The sequence below is a fragment of the Lutra lutra genome, chromosome 3 (assembly GCF_902655055.1).
Source record: "Lutra lutra chromosome 3, mLutLut1.2, whole genome shotgun sequence".
Lineage (NCBI taxonomy): Eukaryota > Metazoa > Chordata > Mammalia > Carnivora > Mustelidae > Lutra > Lutra lutra.
Window position 1 is genome coordinate 13,797,160 of NC_062280.1, and position 22,182 is coordinate 13,819,341.

A 22,182-nucleotide genomic window follows, 5' to 3' on the forward strand; every position below is an offset into this window, starting at 1 on the left:
GACTCTTAGATATTGTACACTATTGCTGGAAGCAAAGAGATGAAGATATCTTCCTATTCTGTGATTCTGTGGTTTCTTTGACTACTTAAAGTTGGCTAGGCTGCAAATTTATTTTAGTCTGAGAAGTAAAATGCTTTCAGTTGAAAGGCAGGGAGAAAATACTCTTCACTTTAGCTCCCAGGAAGCCTAATAAATATCATGATCATGTACATGGCTAAGCAACGTAAATTCATCAAAGCTGTGTACGGTAACAGCCCTCACTTGCGCCTGGAAGAAGGACTTGGTGCCAAAATTGATTGCAGCGGTATTAGCTGTCCTGTTTCCAGTTGCGCACAGAAGAATGCAGGCAGCCACCTTTCGGATGTAGCTTCTTGCCCTGATGGGGAAAAACTGCTGAAGTCATGAGGCTCCTCCACTCAGAGCCCTCATGTGAGTCATATGAAAGCTCCAGCCTTGCTGACCTCCAGCAAAAAGGGAGCGAAGGAGGACGGGAGAGGCAGAGGGGAGAGGTTCAAGTGCGGGTTTTCTCCTTGAACCTGGAAGATTATGGGTCAAGAGCTGTGTACAAAGACTCTCCAGCCTGGAGGCAGCTGCCATCGCTGTTGGGAGGGAGGCGATGCGCACAGCTGCCAGAGGACAGCGCCTGTGCCCGAGCCCGCGGAGGCTGCGATCGAGGTATCTGTCTCCCAGCAGCATCTTCCTCTGTTGATAAATGGAGGAGTTCAGAGACTCCCTTTCTGAAGCAGGGTCGGATTTTTCTGCGGTGGGTCTAAACCAATAAAAGGAAAATCCTATTAAAGCCATAGAGAATTTATGGCCATTGTTATCAAATTTGTGGATGTTCTTGTAAACCAACAGGGAAAAACAATCGTGTGCTTTGGGCTGCACAAAACTCAGTTGACTTGAAGTTGAGAAAGTAGTTATTCTCTTGTAATCTCTCAAGTATTAAATTACAGCGCTGAGCCTCAGAAAGCAAGCTGCAGTATTGGTAGGCTATGGATTCAAAATCTTGATGATTAACTTATGGTTATTAGCAATGACACACGAGAAAAATCGTCCCCCCCAAAAAAGATAAATTAAGAGGACTTGATGGGGAAAAAAAGGCTGAGTTAAACAGAGAAAAATTGGAAACCGTCCATCAGAGAGATTTAGGTTAACCAAAGTGTTGAAGACATATTTTTAAGTGAAGAAAGAATGTAGTTTCTGCACTTGATATCATCATGGTCTTTTTTAAGGATCTGGCTTTCAGGAAAAGACTTGCTTTTGGGGGGGTGCAGTGTAGGAGGCTTAGAAAACATCTGAAGAGTGACAATCAGACAAATGAAGAAAAAATAGGTTTTGTCAGCCACTGAGTCTTGACTGCATACATTTTATTCCTGTACTTTCCTTTTTCTCCAGCTGACAGACCTAAAAGAAGCATCATGTTCCATGACTTCATTTCACCCCAGGGGACTTCGGGCTGTCCGTGCCCGGAAGTTCAAGAGTAAAAGGCCACGGAGTAACAGTGATTCTTTTCAGGAAGAGGATCTGAGGCAGGGTTTTCAGTGGGTGAGTCAACAGCTGATGCAGATGAAGAATTAATATGTGTTTGTCTAGGGAGGTCGACCCCCCTCCCCGGGCAGTTACGGAGAGGGTCTTTCCAAGTATACTCTGGCAGTGCTGTCTAATTTCTCGGGGAGGGGGTGGGGAAAGTGAACCTTAAAAAAAAAAGTGCTCTTTCTTTCTCTCCCACCTCTCACCCCTCCCCATTCCGCCCAAGCAGAGGAAGAGCCTCCCTTTTGGGGCAGCATCATCTTACCTGAACTTGGAGAAGCTGGGTGAAGGTTCTTACGCTACAGTTTACAAGGGGATTAGCAGGTGAGTGACTCATGCTGGGATAGACTCTGCAGATGAGCTCCCGCCCCTCTCATTGGAAATTATAGAGCTGGGGGACACAGGGCGGAAGTTCGGGACCCATGTAAGATACCATAGTGAACAGGGAGAGACATGATGACTTAAGGAGACTTGTAAGAAAAATGAACTTCTCTTGCCCTTATTAAAATCAGCCCCCTGAGATGTTTATCAGCTTCTCCTCTCTTTTACTCCATTCGAAGGAGAGTCTTTCTATTATGGACCCAAGGAACAAGCACTGCTCTTCCCAAGGGCAGTCTCTCAAGGGTTTTCTTATCTCTCCGTAAGGCACCATGACAGAGGTTTGCAATGGCAGCCCTGCGTTTGCTCCTTCCTTCTTGCTTTACCTTCCTAGAGGAAACTGAAGTTGGTGTCTACGAAGTATGATATATGCAGAAAAGGATTAGTTCTGGGGTTTGTACACTTGCAAAATACACAAAATGGCTGCAGAATAAAAATGATGCTAATCCAGAAGGCTCAGGCCCATTTTGGTCAGCAAAGTTTGTTAAATATACATGAAAGATTCATGAACTTCATTGCTTTTTTTAGTCAAGGTGGGTAAGTCAGAGGTCTGATTTTTTTTTTAATTTATGTTACTCCAGTGGAGAAAAATAATGACTCAATAATATTTAAACATTCATCTTAAAAATATAATATAAATAGTGCAAGACTATTATTCATTCTAGTAATCAGGTTATTATTTTTACATGCTGAAACAGGATTTTAGGGAAATATTTAAAATATATTGTTTAATTGAATTCCATAGATTATCTTAGAAACTAAGAATATAAAATATTTCTTTCAAGAGACTCGCCTGAGTAATAGGACAAAAAATACATTAGAAATACTTGTTTAGGGGCACTTGGGTGGCTCAGTCAGTGAAGCATCTGCCTTTGGCTCAGGTCGTGATCTCAGGGTCCTGGGATCGAGCCCCAAATTGGGCTATCTGCTCAGCGGGCAGTCTGCTTCTCCCTCTCACTCTCCCTGGTGCTCTCCCTCTCTCCCTCTCTCTCAAACAAATAAATAAAATCTGAAAAAAATAGAAATACTTGTTTAAGTGATAGAGATATAGGTGCAAGTATATTCACTGCAGCAAGATTTATCATAGAAAAAGTAAAACCTGGTCACCTCATTCATGGAGGACAGGCTAAATAATCACCAAGCAGTGAGACAGTGTGCAGCCGTCTAAAGTAAGAGGTACATGTACTACTATGAAAAGTGTCCAATATTCTAAAAGACAAAAGCAAGTTACAGAATAATATATACCCTATACTCTCAATTAGAAAAAAAAAAACACTCTGATGTACTATGCATGTATAAATTTATCTGCGCTTAGAGGAGTCTGGAAAAATGCACAAGAGATTGTGAAATGTAGTTACCTCTAGTGGTTGAAACTGTGGTGGAGAAAGAGATTACTCAGATTTTTCCCTTTATTCCTTACCACAAAAGCATTACATTTATCACTTAAAAATAAGTTTTAAAATATCATAGCGATAGATGCCAAATAAATTCAACATCAGTTACTAGTTTGTTTTTTTAAAAGATTTTATTTATTTATCCGACAGAGAGAGATCACAAGTAGGCAGAGAGGCAGGCAGAGAGAGAGGAGGAAGCAGGCTCCCCACCAAGCAGAGAGCCCGATGCGGGACTCGATCCCAGGACCCTGAGATCATGACCTGAGCCGAAGGCAGAGGCTTTAACTCACTGAGCCACCCAGGTGTCCCCAGTTACTAGTTTTTAAAACTCTGAGCAAAATAGGAATAGAATGATAATTCCTCATTTTGATATAGAATATTTCAAATCATCGATCACATACCTTTTTTGTTAAATGCTAGAGACATCCCCATTAAGTTAGAGAGAGGGTGAGACTGCTCATTATCCTTTACTGTTAAAGATTATCACAAGTATTCTATCCAATGCAATGGCAGAAAAAAGAAGACTGAATATAATTTTTGTAGAATACAGAACTGTCTACCTAAAAAACCCAAGGGAATCACCCAAGAAACCAGTAGAAGCAGTAAGCAAGAACAGTAAGGTGATCAGTTACCAAATCAAAATACACTTATCAAAAGCCATCTTATTTATTAGCAATAACCATTTAATAGAAAATATAGGAAGGGAAGTGACTCTTAAAATATCAACAAAAGGGGAGCCTGGGTGGCTCAGTGGGTTAAGCCTCTGCCTTTAGCTCAGGTCATGGTCTCAGGGTCCTGGGATCGAGCCTCACATCGGGCTTTCTGCTCGGCAGGGAGCCTGCTTCCCCCTTTCTCTCTGCCTGCCTCTCTGCCTGCTTGTGATCTCTCTCTCTGTCAAACAAATAAATAAAATCTTAAAGAAATATATCAACAAAAAAAATCTTTAGTATCCAAAATGGGCAAAGATTTAGTAAGGGACATTAGACCTGAGAAAGAGCCAGATAGGCATTCATTCATTCTACATTTATTAAGCACCTACTATGTGCCAGGCACTGTTTCAGCCAACAAATGGTCATTGGAGAACAAAGGAGACCAAATACTCTTATGGAAGGTACATACTGGTCAGGGTAAGATAGGCAATAAACAAATTAACGAAAGACTGAGTCTGTCAAAGAGTGAAAAGTGCTTTGGAAAAAAATAAAACAGTGAAGGGTTAGGGGTCCCAGAGTGAGGTGGGAGATGATTATTTTAAATAGTAGTATGAGAAGGGAACACTTGAAAACAGACTCTGACAAAGATGAGGCATGAGCCATGTACATGAGCAGTGGGAGAGAGCCTCAGGCAGAGGGAATAGCAAGCAACAAATTCCAGAGGCAGGAACAGGCAGGACATTGGAGGGGAGGGTGGAAAGAGATGAGGACAAGGAACAGGTGCAGTTGTAGTCTACCAGGTGTATAAGGTCTTATGGATTATTCCAGAGACCATAGTAAGTACAGAATATCTGGGTTAGAAAATTTAATACTACAAAGGTATCAGTGATTCTTTAATTTCAAGTTTTAATATAAATATGTTGAAAAGCTACGATAACAGTGGAGTATAAGAAAAGTGTAGTATAAGAAAAGACAGATCAAAGAAATAAGTATTTCTAAAGTCCAGAACAGTCACGGACCCAGTATCAGTGAGATCTAATATATACATGATCATGGTAACTTGTCAAATCATCAGGGAAAAGAAGACAGTCCAATAATGAAGCTGGGATGGTCGTTACTAACTTGGAAAAGGTAAATACACAATATGAATTCCTAGTAAATTGAAGAGATAAATGAAAAAGAAAAGATAAGAACTAGGGGAATAGGTAAAGAAATTCTGTGTAATCTTTGGGCTGGAAAGATCTGTCTACACATCATACTGAAGTCGGAGCCCTTAAGAGAAGAGCGGAAGTGTCCATGGTGCCTCAATTACCCATGTATGTCCTAGGGAGCCCTAGTTCTGAGAGCCCTTAGTAGAGGTTTCATTGAAACACTTACTATTGTCAAATCTTTGCAGGGAAACTTAAAACAAAATAAAAAATGTGATTCTTTATTACAAGTGCTCTCAGCATCTTTAAAATGTTCATGTATGCCATGACTGTCTAAGAAAGATTAAGAAAATTTTTAAAGTATAAAAGCATTTTCTAAACACGTTTGACCAAAAAATTGGTTTGGAGGGGGATGGGAAGAATGTCACAGAGGTAAGCTCTGAGTAAAACATTTTGTAAAATACTGAATTTCACAAAAGTTTTAAAGCTCAAAATTTTATTGACGTGTGAAAGCAGACAAAATAAACTGGTGAAAAATATATGCAAAAAATATCAAAAAAAATATCAATAAAAAATGGGCAAATAGGCAAATCACGAAAGAATAGAAAAGACCAATAAACTTAAGAAAACTCAGGTTCACGATTAGTTAAATAGAAATTAAAATGTGATAATCCTTTTCAGGCAAATTAAATAGACATTAAAAAATGAAGATAGATGTATGACCCTCCAAAAAACAAACCCCATATTTATGGGGATATGTCAAAGGGACACAGGAGCCAACTGAAAGAGCTCCCAAAATATAAAGCTGGAAAAATTTGAGCAACAAAATAAACTAATATTGGATTATAACCCAGGGTGTAAAATAAATATCTATGAGTCTACACTGCTATGAATAAATGACTCAGTAAATTAATAAATGGGAGAGAAGAGAAAATGTCCTGTGCAGAAGAATTTCAAATAATTTATGTAAATAACTGAAGTCAAGTGTGGGTTAGTCATAGTGACATTCTTCCAAAAGTACACTGTGGATAAAGAGTGGGGGAAGAATAACCAGTGAAGAAACCTGACAGACACTACCTCACTGATTAAGGTCACTGTCAAAAGCCATGAATTCGGGACGCCTGGGTGGTTCAGTTGGTTAAGCAGCTGCCTTTGGCTTGGGTCATGATCCCAAAAAAAAGCCATGAATTCTGATGACAGTATGTACCCTTAACCATCTTCATGATAGTTTCCTGTGTCTGTCTCAAATTCTGACATGGTAATATGATGTGATGAAAATGGCACTTTACCTTCTCAAAGTCCATAACCCCAATCTAATCATAAGAAAAACATCAGAAATATCCCAGTAGAGAGGTAGCCTCCAAAATTCTTTACCAGTACTCCTCAAGAACGGTCAAGGTCATCAAAAACAAGGAAAGTCTGGGAATACGTCACAACCAAGAGGCGCCTAAAGAGACATGACAACTATATGTAATGTGGCATCTTAGATGGGATCCTGAAACAGAGAAAGGACATTAGGTAAAAACTAAAGAAATCCTGATGGTCATGCTGCAATATACAAATGTATCAAAACAACACATTGTACACCGTAGACCTCCAAATGCTGTCTGTTGATTATATCTCAACTTCCAAAAAGACTAAGATAAATTAATTGATTTCATAAATGTATACATATTTATTGTGACATCTATTTTAAGAGATAAAAAGAAAACATTTTGAAATCAAGTTGGAAAACCATAGGAAACTTATAACTGCTGTAGAAAAGAAAAAAAGGAATATGTATCAGCAAATTCATTTTAAAAAAAAATTTTTTTAAGATTTCATTTTTGTTTATATGACAGAAAGAGAGATCGCAAGTAGGCATAGAGACAGGCAGAGAGAGAAGGGGAAGCAGGCTCCTCGCTGAGCAGAAAGCCCGATGTGGGGCTCGATCCCAGGACCCTGAGATCATGACCTGAGCCGAAGGCAGAGGCCCAACCCACTGAGCCACCCAGGCGCCCCACAAATTCATTTTTAAAACTTAAAAATCCTCCATAATCCATCACTCTAGTACGGCAATTGCATAGGCACACAAATTATTTAAAGTCATAAACATGGTATGCTTGCTATTTTGTATTCTATTGTTCATTTTATCATGAATATTTTCTCTTTCTACCTGTCTCTCGACTTAAGTTATTGTCATGAATTCAAAGTATTCCATCATGTTGATGTACCACACATTTTTATGTTGTTCTAATGTTGGAAATTTCAGCTACTTCTACTTTGTTCTATTATAACACAGTTGAGAATATCTTACATGCATTTGGAAATTTAAAAATCATTATTAAATAAGTTTATTGGGAAAAATCCTTGAGTCTGGTACTTTTATGACTTTTCCTGTGTTATATCATGTTGCACTACCTCCAAATTTTACCAACGTCCAACGCAACCCACAATAAGAAATACATTTTTACTGCAAAAAACTAAAGAATTCTTAATAAACTATAAGCTTTAGTTAATAATACTGTATCCATATTGGCTCATTAATTATAACAAATGTATCATACTAATATATTAACAGTAGGGTAAACTGGATGAGGGATTTATGAGAGCTCTCTGTGTGATCATCTCAATTTTTCTGTAAATCTAAAACTGCTCTAAAAAATGAAAAGACACAGGAAAATAAAATGCCTGCCCAGTGTTGGCAAGAAAGTGCTGGAATGGCCACTCACATGACCAGTCAGCATTGTAATCATTCTGTGGCATAGTTTGGGAACATGTGTTCAAAACAATAAAAACGTACACGCAGCATACTCTGACTTAGCAATTCCAACTCTACCCTAAGGAAAGAATAGGGGCTGTGTGAAAAGATTGAGCTACAAACATCACTGTGACTGTATATTTTATAATGGCCCAAAGAAACAATTTAAAAGCATTTGGAAGCACCTAAGCATAAACATATTGTAGTAGTATATTTATATGATGAAATATTATCTCATTACATACCACACTTGACAAGAATGAATAAAAGAAAAATTAGATGGAGGAAAAGCAGGTTACTAATAATATGATGTGAATCCCACTGTATTAAAAATCATATATTTAGGGGCGCCTGGGTGGCTCAGTCGGTTGGGCATCTGCCTTCACCTCAGGTCATGATCCCAGGGTCTTGGATTCCAGCCCCACGTTGGGCTGGGAGTCTGCTTCTCCCTCTCCTTCTGTGCTCTCTCTCAAAAAAATAAATAAAATCTTTAAGAAAAACAACATATTTATCCTCGTAGGAAAATCTTGGTTCTCCAAGACTTCACTTACATCAGGGAACAAAATGATGAATAAGAGGAGAAAGAAAGAGAATGAAAGAGAGAACTACTGGTGGGGCTGAGCAGATCAGGTGCACCTAGGAGATGGTTGTAAGAATTTGGCTTTCCTTCAGAGTGAAAAGTGAAGATAACTGTGGGTTTTAAGCAGACAAGTGGTTTGTTCTGACTTTTCCTTAAAAAGGATGCCCTGGGCTCCTCTATTGAGAGTACACAGTAGAGATAGAGACAGACATACAAGTAGGGAAACTGTTAGGAAGTCACTAGAACAATTTAGGTGGAAAATAAGGGTGGCTTAAAGTGCACAAAGAGAAATGAAATGAACAAGATACATGGAAATACTAAGAGGAAGGATTTGGTGGGGGAGAGGGGGCCAGGGTTCTGTGCTTTTCGGTATTTGCCGAAGTTTCTATAATGAGCCTCTACCACTTTGGTAAAAAGAAAAAAAATATTTTGATATACTTACATATGGCTTTTTAAAACTGTTTATTTTGAGAACATTGTGGATGCACATGCTGGAATGTATTTGGAAGGAAAGGTACTTTTGTTACGCTGTCCTTGGTACAAACTGTTGCTACGAACTGCTATGAACCATCTCAATAAATGTGTGCCCTTCCCCCCTCACCCCACCCCACTCTTCTAGGATAAATGGACAACTAGTGGCTCTAAAAGTCATCAGTATGAATGCGGAGGAAGGAGTCCCGTTTACAGCTATTCGGGAAGGTAAGAACCAAGAGATCTGTTTTACAAGTCCTCAATTTGGTTAAAAAAAAAAAAAAAGTCCATTGAGCCTATCCATTCAGCATCTGGCTTTTGATATTTCTAGAAGTAATATTATAATTGCAATTGTATTCTTCCTAATTGTTTTTGGAATATATTTATACTCTCATTTTATTATTTACTCTCGAAGAAATTAAGATTCAAAATGATTATATTAGTTGCCCAAGACTATGAACTCAATGTGTATTCACTAAATACCCTCTACATGTTGGGTCCCATGCTAAAGCACCAAGGCTACGTCTATGTAACCCTGACAAGTCCATGTAGAAGAGAAAAAATAATACAAGCACACAAATTCTCAATAAATAATTAACCTGGAAATCATAAGTTGTTTAGATAGCATTTGAGAAACTCTTCGGGAAGGCGTGAATTTTTATTGTTGTCTCTATATGTTCTCTGTACCCTGGGCAGTACAGCAAGTAGGTGAGGCATCTGGTGTCAGATTGACTTGGGTTTGAATCCTAAATCCACCAGTTACTATGGTGTGAATGTGGGTAGATTGATTAGTTGACCTGTTTTAGACCCCATTTATTGCAGAAAGAGGATAATAGTACCTCTTTTATTGAGTTGTAAGAACATGCATCTGAAAGCCCTTATCACGTTTACAGAGTTCCACAAATAGTGGCTATTACTATTCCATTCTTGTTCCTTTCCTTTAGGGATGTCTTGTTCACTATCAGGATAACTAATAATTTATAATATAAAAATCAAGAAGTGGGCACCTGGGTGGCTCAGTCAGTTAAGCATCTGACTCTTGTTTTCGGCTCGGGTCTTAATCTCAGGGTTGTTTGTTCAAGCCCCATGTTTAAAAAAAAAAAAATCAAGAAGACAATATAGTGAAAATAAATAATTAAAATACAATTTATTAACCTTTTACATGAGCCATTGAAAATAAAATGATGAGGGGTGCCTGGGTGGCTCAGTGGGTTGAAGCCTCTGCCTTCGGCTCAGGTCATGATCCCAGAGTCCTGGGATCGAGCCCCACGTCTGGCTCTCTGCTCAGCGGGGAGCCTACTTACCGACGCCCCCCCCCCGCCCCATCTCTCTCTGCCTGCCTCTCTGCTTATTTGTGATCTCTCTCTGTCAAATAAATAAATGAAATCTTAAAAATTAATTAATTAATTAAATGATGATAGGCTTGCTATCCATTTTAGCAAAAAAAAAAAAAAAGTCAAACAAACAAACCATCAAAGCCAGAAATGGCTCTTCCCTTTCATTTTCTCCTCTTTTAACTACTTTATCTTCCCCTCTTTTTGGATCACACACTATTTGCACAACATATTGCTGGGCCTTGTGAAGGATGAGAAGAAAAAGCCCTGATCTTTGTGTCATTTTCAGTTTTAACAGAACAGATGATTCAAGTTACAAGTGTTGTAATGGAGGTTAAAAAAAGACATAAATGAAGACGAGAACCAGCGAGTCTCGGTGTGGCTAATGGAGTCAGATTCTGAACTGAACGAGGAAGGATGGGTTATGCAAACAGGCATGGAAGAAGCAATTTAGAAAATGAGTTTATAACTGAATTTGATGCCATTTTCAAAAGCCTTTTAGAGCCCCTGGGAAATACATCATCTTGAATTCGAGTAGAGGGACCAAATGACTGTCAGGTTAGACAGAAATTCATCCTGGTAGGATCAGGGGCATTCTGGAGGAAAGCAAGATTTTAAGTGTTTAATGTAATAGAAGCTGCATTTACTAATGTACTTATTAGTGGTCCCCATGAAAGTAGGATCAGATTTAGAAAGAGATGTGTGGCTAGGTTGAATGGTATTTCTGAACATAATAGAAATCCCCAGGTCACCAATATAATAGGAGAGCCTCTGGCCCAGCTTCCCTGCATTTTCATGGTGTTGCCTTTGTGCGTTCAGGTTTGCCTATTACCTCGGGCCTGCCTCACTCAGATTGTACCCACGGCCAAGTTTTTCAGGTTGACATTTGACTCAGCAATGAAAATTTTTTTGCCAGTTTTGCTAACAGATGGCTCTCAGCGTGGTTCAGAAAAGCTGGATCTGTATTGTTCTGCATGGTAGATGTTTCTTTTATCACATATTTACGGAGGAATTGCCTCTCCCTCCCAGGTGTTTGCAATTACATTTAGTATTCAACTGTGGACTTCCTGTGTTTGTTTTACGGACTTACCTTACTGAATGCTTTGCTTGTATAATACGAAAAACCGCAAGAGGATTTTTGACACTTTGGAGGCTGTTAGGCACCCATTTCCCAACAATGAGTGTTTCTTTTTCCGTCACCAAAAAAGCTGGGAGCCCTTATTGGAGAAGCCCTCTCCCCTCCAGAAGAGAGGAGGCCTCATTTGAAAACTTTGGCACCGTCCCATTTTTCCTGTAAGAACTTTAAGGATGTGAGACCAGGGAGACTGGAGGTTAAATGAGAAGGGATGGAAGGCAAAGTAAGAACAGCTGGAGTTCATTAGTTAAAATCCAGGGTCACTAGCTAAAAAGGCAACCGAAAGCCACATGCAGAAAAACTGAACAAGTAATGCAGATTTTTTTTTTTAATTTTTTTTAAGAAAAGCCTTGAAGCAGGAATTACTTTTCCTGAACAGTTTGGCTGCTCTGATGGGATATCAGCCAAAGATTTACTGAGTAGGATTTTAATACATGGATGGTCTCTCTCTAAGTAGGATACATACGGTGGTTCATTAATCTGGTCATTTGGAGAACTATTTGATCTTAACATGCAATATGATGAAATTAGCAAAAGTATGAGCAACACTAAGGAGGATATATCTTAATGCACGTGCAGATTCTTTTCATGTGTTACCTCTTTCACTTTTAATAACCTCTGGACATAGATGCTACTATTATTCCAACGGATTGCCACAATTCAAACCAAACCTCTCCGATTCAAAAATCTATACACTCTCTATGAATAGTCTACAGATAATCTGTGGATATTTATTGAGCACCTACTATGGCTAGGCACTCGATGTCTGCTAGATACACTAAGACATGTTCCCTGCCCTCATTCTTTTGCTAATTAAAAAGATTAACTGCCTTCATAACAACCTGAAAAAAATCTTCCGAAACTGGCTCTAGGACTATATTTTAACTGTTTATTTATTTATTTTTTTTTAAATGACATTTTGCACTTTATTAATTTTTTTTTCAGCATAACAGTATTCATTATTTTTGCACCACACCCAGTGCTCCATGCAATCCGTGCCCTCTACAATACCCACCACCTGGTGCCCCCAACCTCCCACCCCCCACCCCTTCAAAATTCTCAGATCGTTTTTCAGAGTCCATAGTCTCTCAAGGTTCACCTTTAACTGTTTATTTTTACAATTAGGAAAAAATATTTTCATTTGAACAAGTGGATATTTTAAGCTTTTAGATAAGAATACATTCCCTCATTTTCCAAAACTGTGTATCATTACCTTATCTTAATAATGTGCATTATTTTAAATATCTTTCAAAAAAATAGAAACTTTTGGTTCAAAGCCAGGACTTTCAGGCCCTTAGCAGCATTTATTTAGGAAGTAATCATATAACTAAATTTTTTTGAAGACTAGGCATTTGACATAATCTTTTCTCTCCCACCCCCCCATTGTCTTTTTTTTTTTTTTTTAAATACTTACATCAACTCTAGGAGGTAAAGCATGTTATTTTTGCTGTGCAGATGAAGGAATCAGCCTCAGAGAGGTTGGGTAACTTGTCTGAGGCCTCAGAATCAGTAATCAGAATAGTTAGGTATTAGAATCCATTCTGTTCTCATCCTACTTTATTAGGATAAATCTAGAAATCTATAACTCAAGCACTGCTCTTTTAGCAAAAATAAAAATAACAGTAGAAATCTGTTTTTATGATACACTTTGTATAAATGGTGAACAAAATGCAGAAGAAATATTTTAAAGAAAATAATGTTGTAGGTTTGTCAATTCTGACTCTGTCATGTACTTTATAGCCCCAGTAATTGCAGTGTTTAAATTAGAAACAGTCTTAGCTGAGGATCTTTTAAGATCATTCTCTAATAGAAAACATTACAAAGTAATTATTCCCAGTCCATATATGAGAAAACTGAGCCAAAAATAGACCTAGAAACCTCCCCAAGGTCATACAATGAGGTAGAGGATGCGATAAGAATGCTGACTTGCCTGTTACTGCAAATAGACTGCAGGAGGCCTGGTTGACAAGAAGTCCTCCATCGAATGCAGTCAGATCACATCACAGACATAGCACATTTTCGTATGCATTGTTGTATTTTTATAAAACAAACCAATGTCAAGATGACGATATGGGATCTGATGACAATTGTACAGAAATCAGATAACTACTTATCCCCCATTTATCCTAACACTTAACATTATCTAGATTTCTTTTCTTGGAATGAATAACTTGACTTGTTTGCTTGATTTGTGACACCCGGGCCAGAAGAAATGTAACATCAGGAACAACACACTCTTTTTAATTCAAGGCCCAGTGGAGGTTGGGGGTGGAAGTTGCCACCATTTTTAACTGCTACATAAACTCAATTACAACAGTTTGGTCTTCAGTAATTTACAAGCACTGGCTGAGTATCACATGCCAGGTCTATGCTAGCTGCTAGAGATGCAAAGACAGGGACAGGAAGGGTCCAGACTTTCAAAAGCTTACAGCCATTCACTACATGCAGCTGTGCCATAGGCCTTCCAGAGCCATACTTGCTCTTTCTTGTCCTCCTCATCCTTTACATAAACTAAAACAGAACACAGTAGAGTAACATTCAAACATCATGACCCATCGCACTTGGAAAGCATCAGTTTTCCTAAAACTTCACTAAGCCACAAACCCCAGTGAAATTTAACAAAACCAAAAAATGAAATATTCCCAGATCATTGCAAGATGAAAATAATTTTTAAAATTATTAAGTAACTTACATATATGAGAAGCAAATTAAATGCCATTTCATGTTCAACCAGTGGGTCCTGCTACATTGGGACATTTAAGATAAAGAAAGAAATACTTTGCATTTTTAAAATGAGCTGAATAATGTTCTGTTGTGAGCTGAGCTTTGGGATTAAGTTGCTTTCTTCAGATTTTTCTCTTTGGCTTTCTGAGTGTTCTCATTCCAAGTTATTATATGCAGAATTCGTACAACAGTGCCTGGCATGTGGTAAATGCCTAATGAGTTTTGCCATTGCCATAATCACCGCCATGATCACCATAGTATTTTGGAAGCATTCAAAGAAATTCCATTGTGATCCCACTTGTCTGGAGCTTTGGAGACTCCCCAATTTATCTGTGCATCTTTTCTTTGAAGAAAAGCAAAAATAGGTATACTTAGAACATGTGAATTATAAAGACAATAATCTTACAGGAAGCAGAATGTTTTGATTTTGGGGTCTTTCCCCTTCTCAGTCAGCTTTTGTATCATTCAGCTTGTTAGTCTGCAGAACACACTATAGCCTAGTGTTTATGAGGCAGCCTTGAAATGAGAAGAAAGACCTTTTCATCTTGGCATCAAGACCCACACATCTGAGGCTGAAAGCATTTGAGATCCCTTTGGTAGATGGACCTGGTGATAAACCATTACCATGAGATAAATGCTTTAAACACCATCTACTCTTTCATGTAAACTTCCCATTATTACTCATCCCAAGTCACGGTTTCCATATAAGTATTTCGGTAGTTATGGAGTGTTCAAAAAGCACTCATAGGCATGGCCATAACACTCACAACGTTTATAACATAATGAGGAAGACAACGAAAAGAAAGCGTCTCTCACAGAAACACCCTATGCCAACCAGTTATAGGTATAGAAATGATATTAGGTAATTAGTGACACTATGTAAAATTCTACATCCCTAGAGATGTAGCAATAAGCAAAAAAAGGCAGAAATCTCTGCTTCCAGTGGAGTTTATGTTCTTAAGGGTGGAGATAGAATATTAACAAATAAATATATACGATGTTAGAGGTAATAAGTGGTAAGTGCTATGGGGAAGAATAAAAACAGGGCCCAAGGACAGAGACTCATTAGTGTAGCTCAGGGGTGGGGGAGCTTCTATTTCATTGAGAAGGGTCATGGAAGCCCGGACTTCACATGTGTGAGGTTTGAACAGAGACCTGAAGGAAGCGAGGGAGAAAACATGCAGGGAATGAGATAAGAGGGCTATAGGCAGAGACAAAGACAAGTGCAAGACTCAGGGAGGAGTTGTGTTTGGAAGTGTCCAAGGAAGAGCTACAGGGCCCTCGTGCTAGAACCAAGTGAGCAAGGAATGGAGTGTGAGTTGATGAGGGCAAAAGGAGGTAATGTGGACTCGACAGGCGACTGTGAGTCCTTTGGATCTTACTCTGAGTGAGATGAGAGACCACTGGAGAGTTTGGAAGCAAGAGAGACTTCCAGCTGAGGAGATCCCAGTGGCTGGCTGATCTGTGCCCAACAGACCACAGGAAGGGAGGGAGGATGCAGGGAGAGAAACCAGCTGGAAGGGATGTGCACTAATTCAAGTCAAGATAGGATGATGGCTTGGCCCTGGCCGGTAGCAAAGAAATGGCAAGAAAGGAAGGATTCTGGACATGTTTTGAATGTATTGCCAACAGATTTGTTGAATTGGATTAAGTGTGAGAAAAAGAGTTGAGAGAAGTTTAAAAAGGTTTCTGCAAAGAAATTGTGAATTGAAGATAAGACTAATAATACAAATATAAGCGCACAATAGAGGAATGGTAAAACTGATACTTTTCCTCCCCCCATAAAATAGAGATTACCAAGAAAACTATGTAAAATATTTATACCCACTGTTAGCAGAGAGCCTCATCCTAAGGAGATGTTGTTCCTTGAGCTTTTTGGCAAATGATAGTATGAAGCCATCATGGTTAAGAAAACATGCCACCAAGATTTTAAAAATAAGCATCACAAGGGGTGCCTGAGTAGCTCAGTCAGTTAAGGGTCTGACTCAGTTTTGGCTCCCGTCATGATCTCAGGGTGTTGAGATCGAGCCCCACTTCTGGCTATGTGATCAGCAGTGGGGGAGGGTCTGCTTGAGATTCTCTCTCTCTCTCCCTCTCCTTCTGTCCCTACCCCCCTCAACTCTCTCTCAAATACATAAATAAATCTTTAAAAGAAAAAACCTAGGCATCGTGAGTTTTAGTAATATCACATTTAAGTGAGAATAAAATTATATTGGGGTGCCTGGGTGGCTCAGTGGGTTAAAGCCTCTGCCTTCAGCTCAGGTCATGATCCCAGGGTCCTAGGATCAAACCCCACATCGGGCTCTCTGCTCAGCAGGGAGCCTGCTTCCCCCTCTCTCTCTCTGCCTGCCTCTCTGTCTACTTGTGATCTCTGTCTGTCAAATAAATAAATAAAATCTTTTTTTAAAAAGGAATAAAATTATATTAAAAATAAAACATCTTAATATTCTTAGCAATTATAGCTTTACCATATCCTTTAAAATCTAGTTTGGGTGTGTGCTTTGTAATGCATGCATGTGTGTGTGTGCCTGTGTCTCTTTGTACAGGGAGAGAAAATGAATGTAATTCATAAATAAAAATATACACAAAACAGCATTCTCAACTGATGGTCAGACGTCATCATTATAAATATGGAAGATGCTGAAAACTCTAGCAGGAACAAAACATAAACAGAATTTAAAGATATTGGGGCACCTGGGTGGCTCAGTAGGTTAAGCTGCTGCCTTCGGCTCAGGTCATGATCTCGGGGTCCTGGAATCGAGTCCCGCATCGGGCTCTCTGCTCGGCAAGGAGCTGCTTCCCTCTCTCTCTCTCTGCCTGCCTCTCTGCCTACTTGTTATCTCTCACTGTCAAATAAATAAATAAAATCTTTTTAAAAAAAAAGAATTTAAAGATATTAATCTGGGAGTGGGGAGTTAGTGCAGTTCAAGGTTAAAGGGGAGGGCAGGAAGCTGATGGCTGGGGTATTAATTCTTTTTTTTTTTAAGATTTTTATTTATTTATTTATTTGACAGAGAGAAATCACAAGTAGGCAGAGAGGCAAGCAGAGAGAGAGGAGGAAGCAGGCTCCCTGCCAAGCAGAGAGCCTGATACGGGGCTCGATCCCAGGACCCCGGGATCATGACCTGAGCGGAAGGCAGAGGCTTTAACCCACTGAGCCACCCAGGTGCCCCTGGGGTATTAATTCTAATTTGCAACCGTGTGAGGCTTTCCATTTTTCAAGGGTTCGTCGCATAATATCTGATTCCATCCTCTCATTAACCCCATGAAGTCAAGTCAGAAAAGGCATTATCTCCTTTTTAGAAGGAGTGAATGGAGAGGGGTTGAGATACGCTCCTGAGCTCACTCGGATAGAAAGTGGCGGGATCAGGATTCACATTAGGGCCTCTGGCTCCACAGTCCGTTCTCTGTGAAGACATTTAATAAATATATTTGACAAATTAAGTGCTTACTCTTGGCTGAGGATTGTACTAGGTGATGCGGCGGCATCCAGAAGAGAGGGAAAGTCACTCGCTCTATTCCCACGCAGCCTTCAGTCTGGGGCCAGGGACATTAAACAGATGCCTGTGAAGCCGTTGACTACATTTACCAAGTAACGTATTTGTAAAAGTGGAATAATAAATTTAGCTCATAAGGATTCAGAGGGCAAAATGTAAAGTTAGAGTATTAGTCATCAAAGTAGTGTGAGCCGGTATGATAGGGCTCCTTTGATGACTCGTGGCTCCCAGTTCAAACTGATGTTAAGCAAAGAAGGAAATTCACTGGCTGAAAGTTCTGGTAACTCTGGGCTGGCAGGGCGTAGATGACGTCCCCAGGAATCCATGCCTTTCTGTCCTCAGTTTTTCTCTTAGTTTCAGTCCCAGACAGGCTCTCACCAGGTGTTGGTAATGTGGCCAGAGCAGCCCCAGGTGAAATCCTACAAGCTCAACCTTCCTTTCACAATGGAAAAGAAAGCACCTCTTTCTGGATGGCCCCCACAAAATACGGTCTTGTGCCTAGTCTCTGAATGAGATCGCTGTGGTGACACATTCAGTCTGGGATGACGGCGGGGTCAGCCGAACCAGAATAGGTGTGGACTGAGTGAGTAGAGGGTTGGTTCCCCACAGGAAAGCAGAGGTGTCCCCACTAGAAAGGAAAATGGCTCTCAGGAGGGCAAAACAACAGAGGATCCTTACACCAGGGTAAGATTCCTGAAAGAAGTCATTTGTTCCAAAGTTCGAAGGTAGTACTTGAGCTTGGTTTTGATCTTATGGAATTCTGGCAAAGAATTGGTGTAGGTGACTCATGACACACAAGCCTGTCGGACAGAACCCAGATTGGAGGGCTTATACTTAACTTTCCCTTTCCGCTAAGTCTTAAGGACGCTGTTTACTCGTGCAGAGATGTCCTGAGCTGAGACTCGCCATCTCCTTATTATGCCTTTGCTGGCCTCTGCCCTTGTGAAGCTGGGGGAAATTTCTATCCCTGAAACCCCCAATGACAGCCTTTCAGACTCCTTCCCAGCCACTCACTGGCCTTTTGCGGTGACTCCTCCCTTTTAAAGCTGCCTTTAGTGACCTGATAATAATCTGTTAATAAAGATGCATGACGGGTGCCTGGGTGGCTCAGTGGGTTGAAGCCTCTGCCTTCGACTCAGGTCATGATCCCAGGGTCCTGGGATCAAGCCCCTCATCGGGCTCTCTGCTCAGCGGGGAGCCTGCTTCCCTTCCCCTCCCTCTGCCTGCCTCTCCGCCTACTTGTGATCTCTGTCAAATAAATAAATAAAATCTTTAAAAAAAAAAAAAAGATGCAAGAGACAGTCCTCAGACCTCCCCACTCACACTCTTCAGGATTCTCCAATTTTTGGCTCTGTCCTCTTTTCCAGTTTGCATTTTCTCCTTTTCCACAGAGATGTGCAATTCTCCCTCTAAGAAATCCTCTCCACTCTCTATCATCTTTCAACAATTCTGCATGGCATACTCTTATCCCTGCCTTCCACTAATCACATCCACTGGCCCTGCTGACCCTCTGAGACACTTTGAATTTTAGAGAATGGTCACATGTTGCAAAGTCCTACTCTAGAAGGCAGAACACTCCATTTCCTGCTCCTGCAATGGCCTTTATCTCTCTGGACCTCCTCTCCTGTAACTCTAAAGTGGAGATAAGATTCCCAGAGGGAAGCATTTGCAAAGTGCTCTGAGTGCTTTGATGAAATTGATTAGATAAATGGAAACATTTTTTTTTTGCAACTGCTCTAGCCTGTAAGAAAAATAAGTTATGTAAATGCAGTGACTTGCCATTTGACAAATAACGAAGGTCCTTTGCAATTTCAAATATTATTTCACGAAGGTTTTTTTTCTCCCAAGCAACAAAAAACCAGAATGGTTGATTTGAAGCATTTAAAAAATAAATACTGCTTGGTATCTTTAAAGCAGTACTTTCATTATCAATGATTGAATTAACATTTTGTTTAATTTCTCCAGCTTCTCTCTTGAAGGGTTTGAAACATGCCAATATTGTGCTCCTACATGACATCATCCACACGAGAGAGACTCTGACATTCGTATTTGAATACATGGTAAGTTGCCCCAGCATTTTATGAAGCGTAAGGGAAAAGCCTGGTGCTCGTATAATGAATCTGTTAATATTTTATGGCATGATAAAACTTTCATTACAATGTGGAAGGTGTCATGGAAATTTTCATTATTATGATTACTAGGCCCTATTGTTCTTAGACTCCTTTGGCCCTGCTTCTATGCCCACTGAATTTGCTGTCTTTTTCCCCCACTTGCTGGCAATAATAAATAAGCATGGTGAGTTTGCCTCCTAAAGAAAACTTTTGTGCTTATTTTTTATCTATTTTTAATCACCATCTGAGCAGAACCCCGCATTTTTTCATTGACAACGAAGACATAAATCGCAAGGTTTTAAAAAAAAAAAATTGTATACAAGTTTACTAAATAATAACTCACTTTCATATTTTTGAAAGGAAAAAAAAATTCAAAATATTAGCAGGAAGAAATCCTGAGGCATGTGTACTTGACTTGCCTCCAAGGGGAGTGAACAACGCCTGTATCGCTGTGCTCAGTGGCGGTCATTTAAAATGAACATATTGTTGTGATGAGAAACAAGCTTCCTTCCTAGGACAGCCATTTAGAAAGACACACTGTGTTTGACCTTGATAGTGAGGTCTCAGGAAAGCTGGTTATGTATCTTTTGTACCTTATTCTCGAAAATTCTGAAGTTTGTATCTGACAGCCACGTCTGTGGTCTGTGTTAGGACACTGTTTAAGCTCTGCTAACATCATTCTCTCCATCTTCCCGTGTAGCACACAGACCTGGCCCAGTACATGTCTCAGCACCCAGGAGGGCTTCATCCTCACAATGTCAGGGTAAGTACTTTGAGAGGCAGTACTCCTCCCCAGCTTGCCCTCAGCGGAAGAATTTTGAAACAGACTGTCATCACAGAGTAAAATCCCATGATATTAAATAAGATGCCTAGAGAAACGTTTTAGAAAAAAGTTCCCCCTTGGGGCGCCTGGGTGCCTCAGTCAGTTAAGCATCCAACTCTTGATTTCTGCTCAGGTCATGGTCTCACGGTTGTGGTGATGGAGCCCCCTGTCAGGCTCCGGGGTTCCATGGGGAGTCTGCTTGAGGGAGATTCTCTCTCTCTGCCTCTGCCCCTCCCCAACCCACCCCCAGTCATATGTGCATTCTCATGAGCTCTCTCTCTCAAAATAAGTAAATAAAATCTTAAAAAGAAAAAAAAGTCTCCCCTTAAGATATAGAGCAATGTCTAGCCATTTTCTAAGCAGCCTAAACTTGTCAGTCATCGCCATCAATGCAAATGTGTCTTCAGAAGTACAGATCAATTAAAAAGAATTGCATTCAAAGGAAGGAAGTGGAACTAAGTCATCATAAAATAAATACATTCTTCATGGCAGACTACTGTGGTCTGTGATAAAGTTTGTGATATATTTACAGCTCCCCATTAGAATCAGCAAACAAAGTACCCCCGTTAGGTCAAAATCAGTTACCTGTTTTCCTGTTCTATCCACTCGTGTTATAAATGGGACCAAGTTCCATTTTCCAGTCACTGGAATAGAAATAATAATAAACTCTTAACTCTCTATAATTCTATGTCTGCTGTAAATTTTAGAAACCATTTCATTTCATACTTTTCATTCCCTAAGATTTTTATTGGCATTAATTGGTCCTTGATATAATCTATATGAAATTTCTATATGATGTACTCATTCATTTAATTAATATTTATGTTCTTTTATTCATTTATTCATTCAAGAATGATTGAGTACTTGGTATTATATTAAGTTCTGAGGCTTCACTAATGAATAAGTTGTGTTTCTTATTTTCAATAAGCTTAAAGCCCAGTAAGATATATGGACTTAAACAGGTAGTAAGAAGCATGGCTTAGCCTAAATGGCTACAGCCATATTAACTAGAAATACGGTGAGAACTCAGAGTAAGGCGACCTACTCCAGTCTTGGAAGCAAGGGGAAAAAGAAGGTTTGAGGGTTGAGGAAAGTGAAAACATTTAAAAAAAGCTAGTGGATATGGGATAGAGCCCTAACTAGGCCAACCAAGAAAGAATGTCCAGTAGTGGGTTGAAGACTCTTGGTGAGAATGGAAACCATTAAATTATCTGCATGATCCTGGGATTTCCTTTTTAATGACAGTGCTGACCAATTCAGATAGAGGAATCGAAAAAGTAGACAGTTGGATTGATTCAGTGTTGGGATTTTGCCAGACATGTGAAAAAAAAAGACAGTTGGGCAAGAGATTTGAGCAGATTGTCAAGAGAGAGGTTAAAATGATGGTCAGGCTTCTGAGCTGAGTCGAACCTGAAGGAAGGAAGTGAGGCTAAGCAGGTTGCTGGTAGCTAGGGAGAGAGCAGAAGAGTCAAGGAACCAGGGGTATTGATTAAGTTGATGGACACTTGGAGAAAGGATAACCGAGAAAGAACATTTTCAGGCTTGAGTGACTCTCATCCCTGGCACTCTGCTAAAGGCTTAGAAGGATAAAGAGACATAGAAGACATGATTTCTACCCCCTCAAGGGCCTTACAACCAAAATCAAGAGATGGGAAATAGGCACT

The 22,182-nt window shown here is 39.8% G+C and overlaps 1 protein-coding gene across 1 annotated transcript in view; it reads left to right on the top strand.

Annotated features, from left to right (window-relative positions):
- Positions 1–495: 495 nt before the first annotated feature.
- Positions 496–22,182, top strand: part of CDK15 (cyclin dependent kinase 15) — an 82,204-nt gene continuing 60,517 nt past the window's right edge. Inside the window, exons 1-6 of the mRNA XM_047723283.1 lie at positions 496–675; positions 1,399–1,548; positions 1,760–1,857; positions 9,043–9,122; positions 19,550–19,644; positions 20,396–20,458. Of these exons, the coding sequence (XP_047579239.1) occupies positions 547–675; positions 1,399–1,548; positions 1,760–1,857; positions 9,043–9,122; positions 19,550–19,644; positions 20,396–20,458 (615 nt within the window). The 5' untranslated portion in view covers positions 496–546. The remainder of the gene's footprint in view (positions 676–1,398; positions 1,549–1,759; positions 1,858–9,042; positions 9,123–19,549; positions 19,645–20,395; positions 20,459–22,182) is intronic.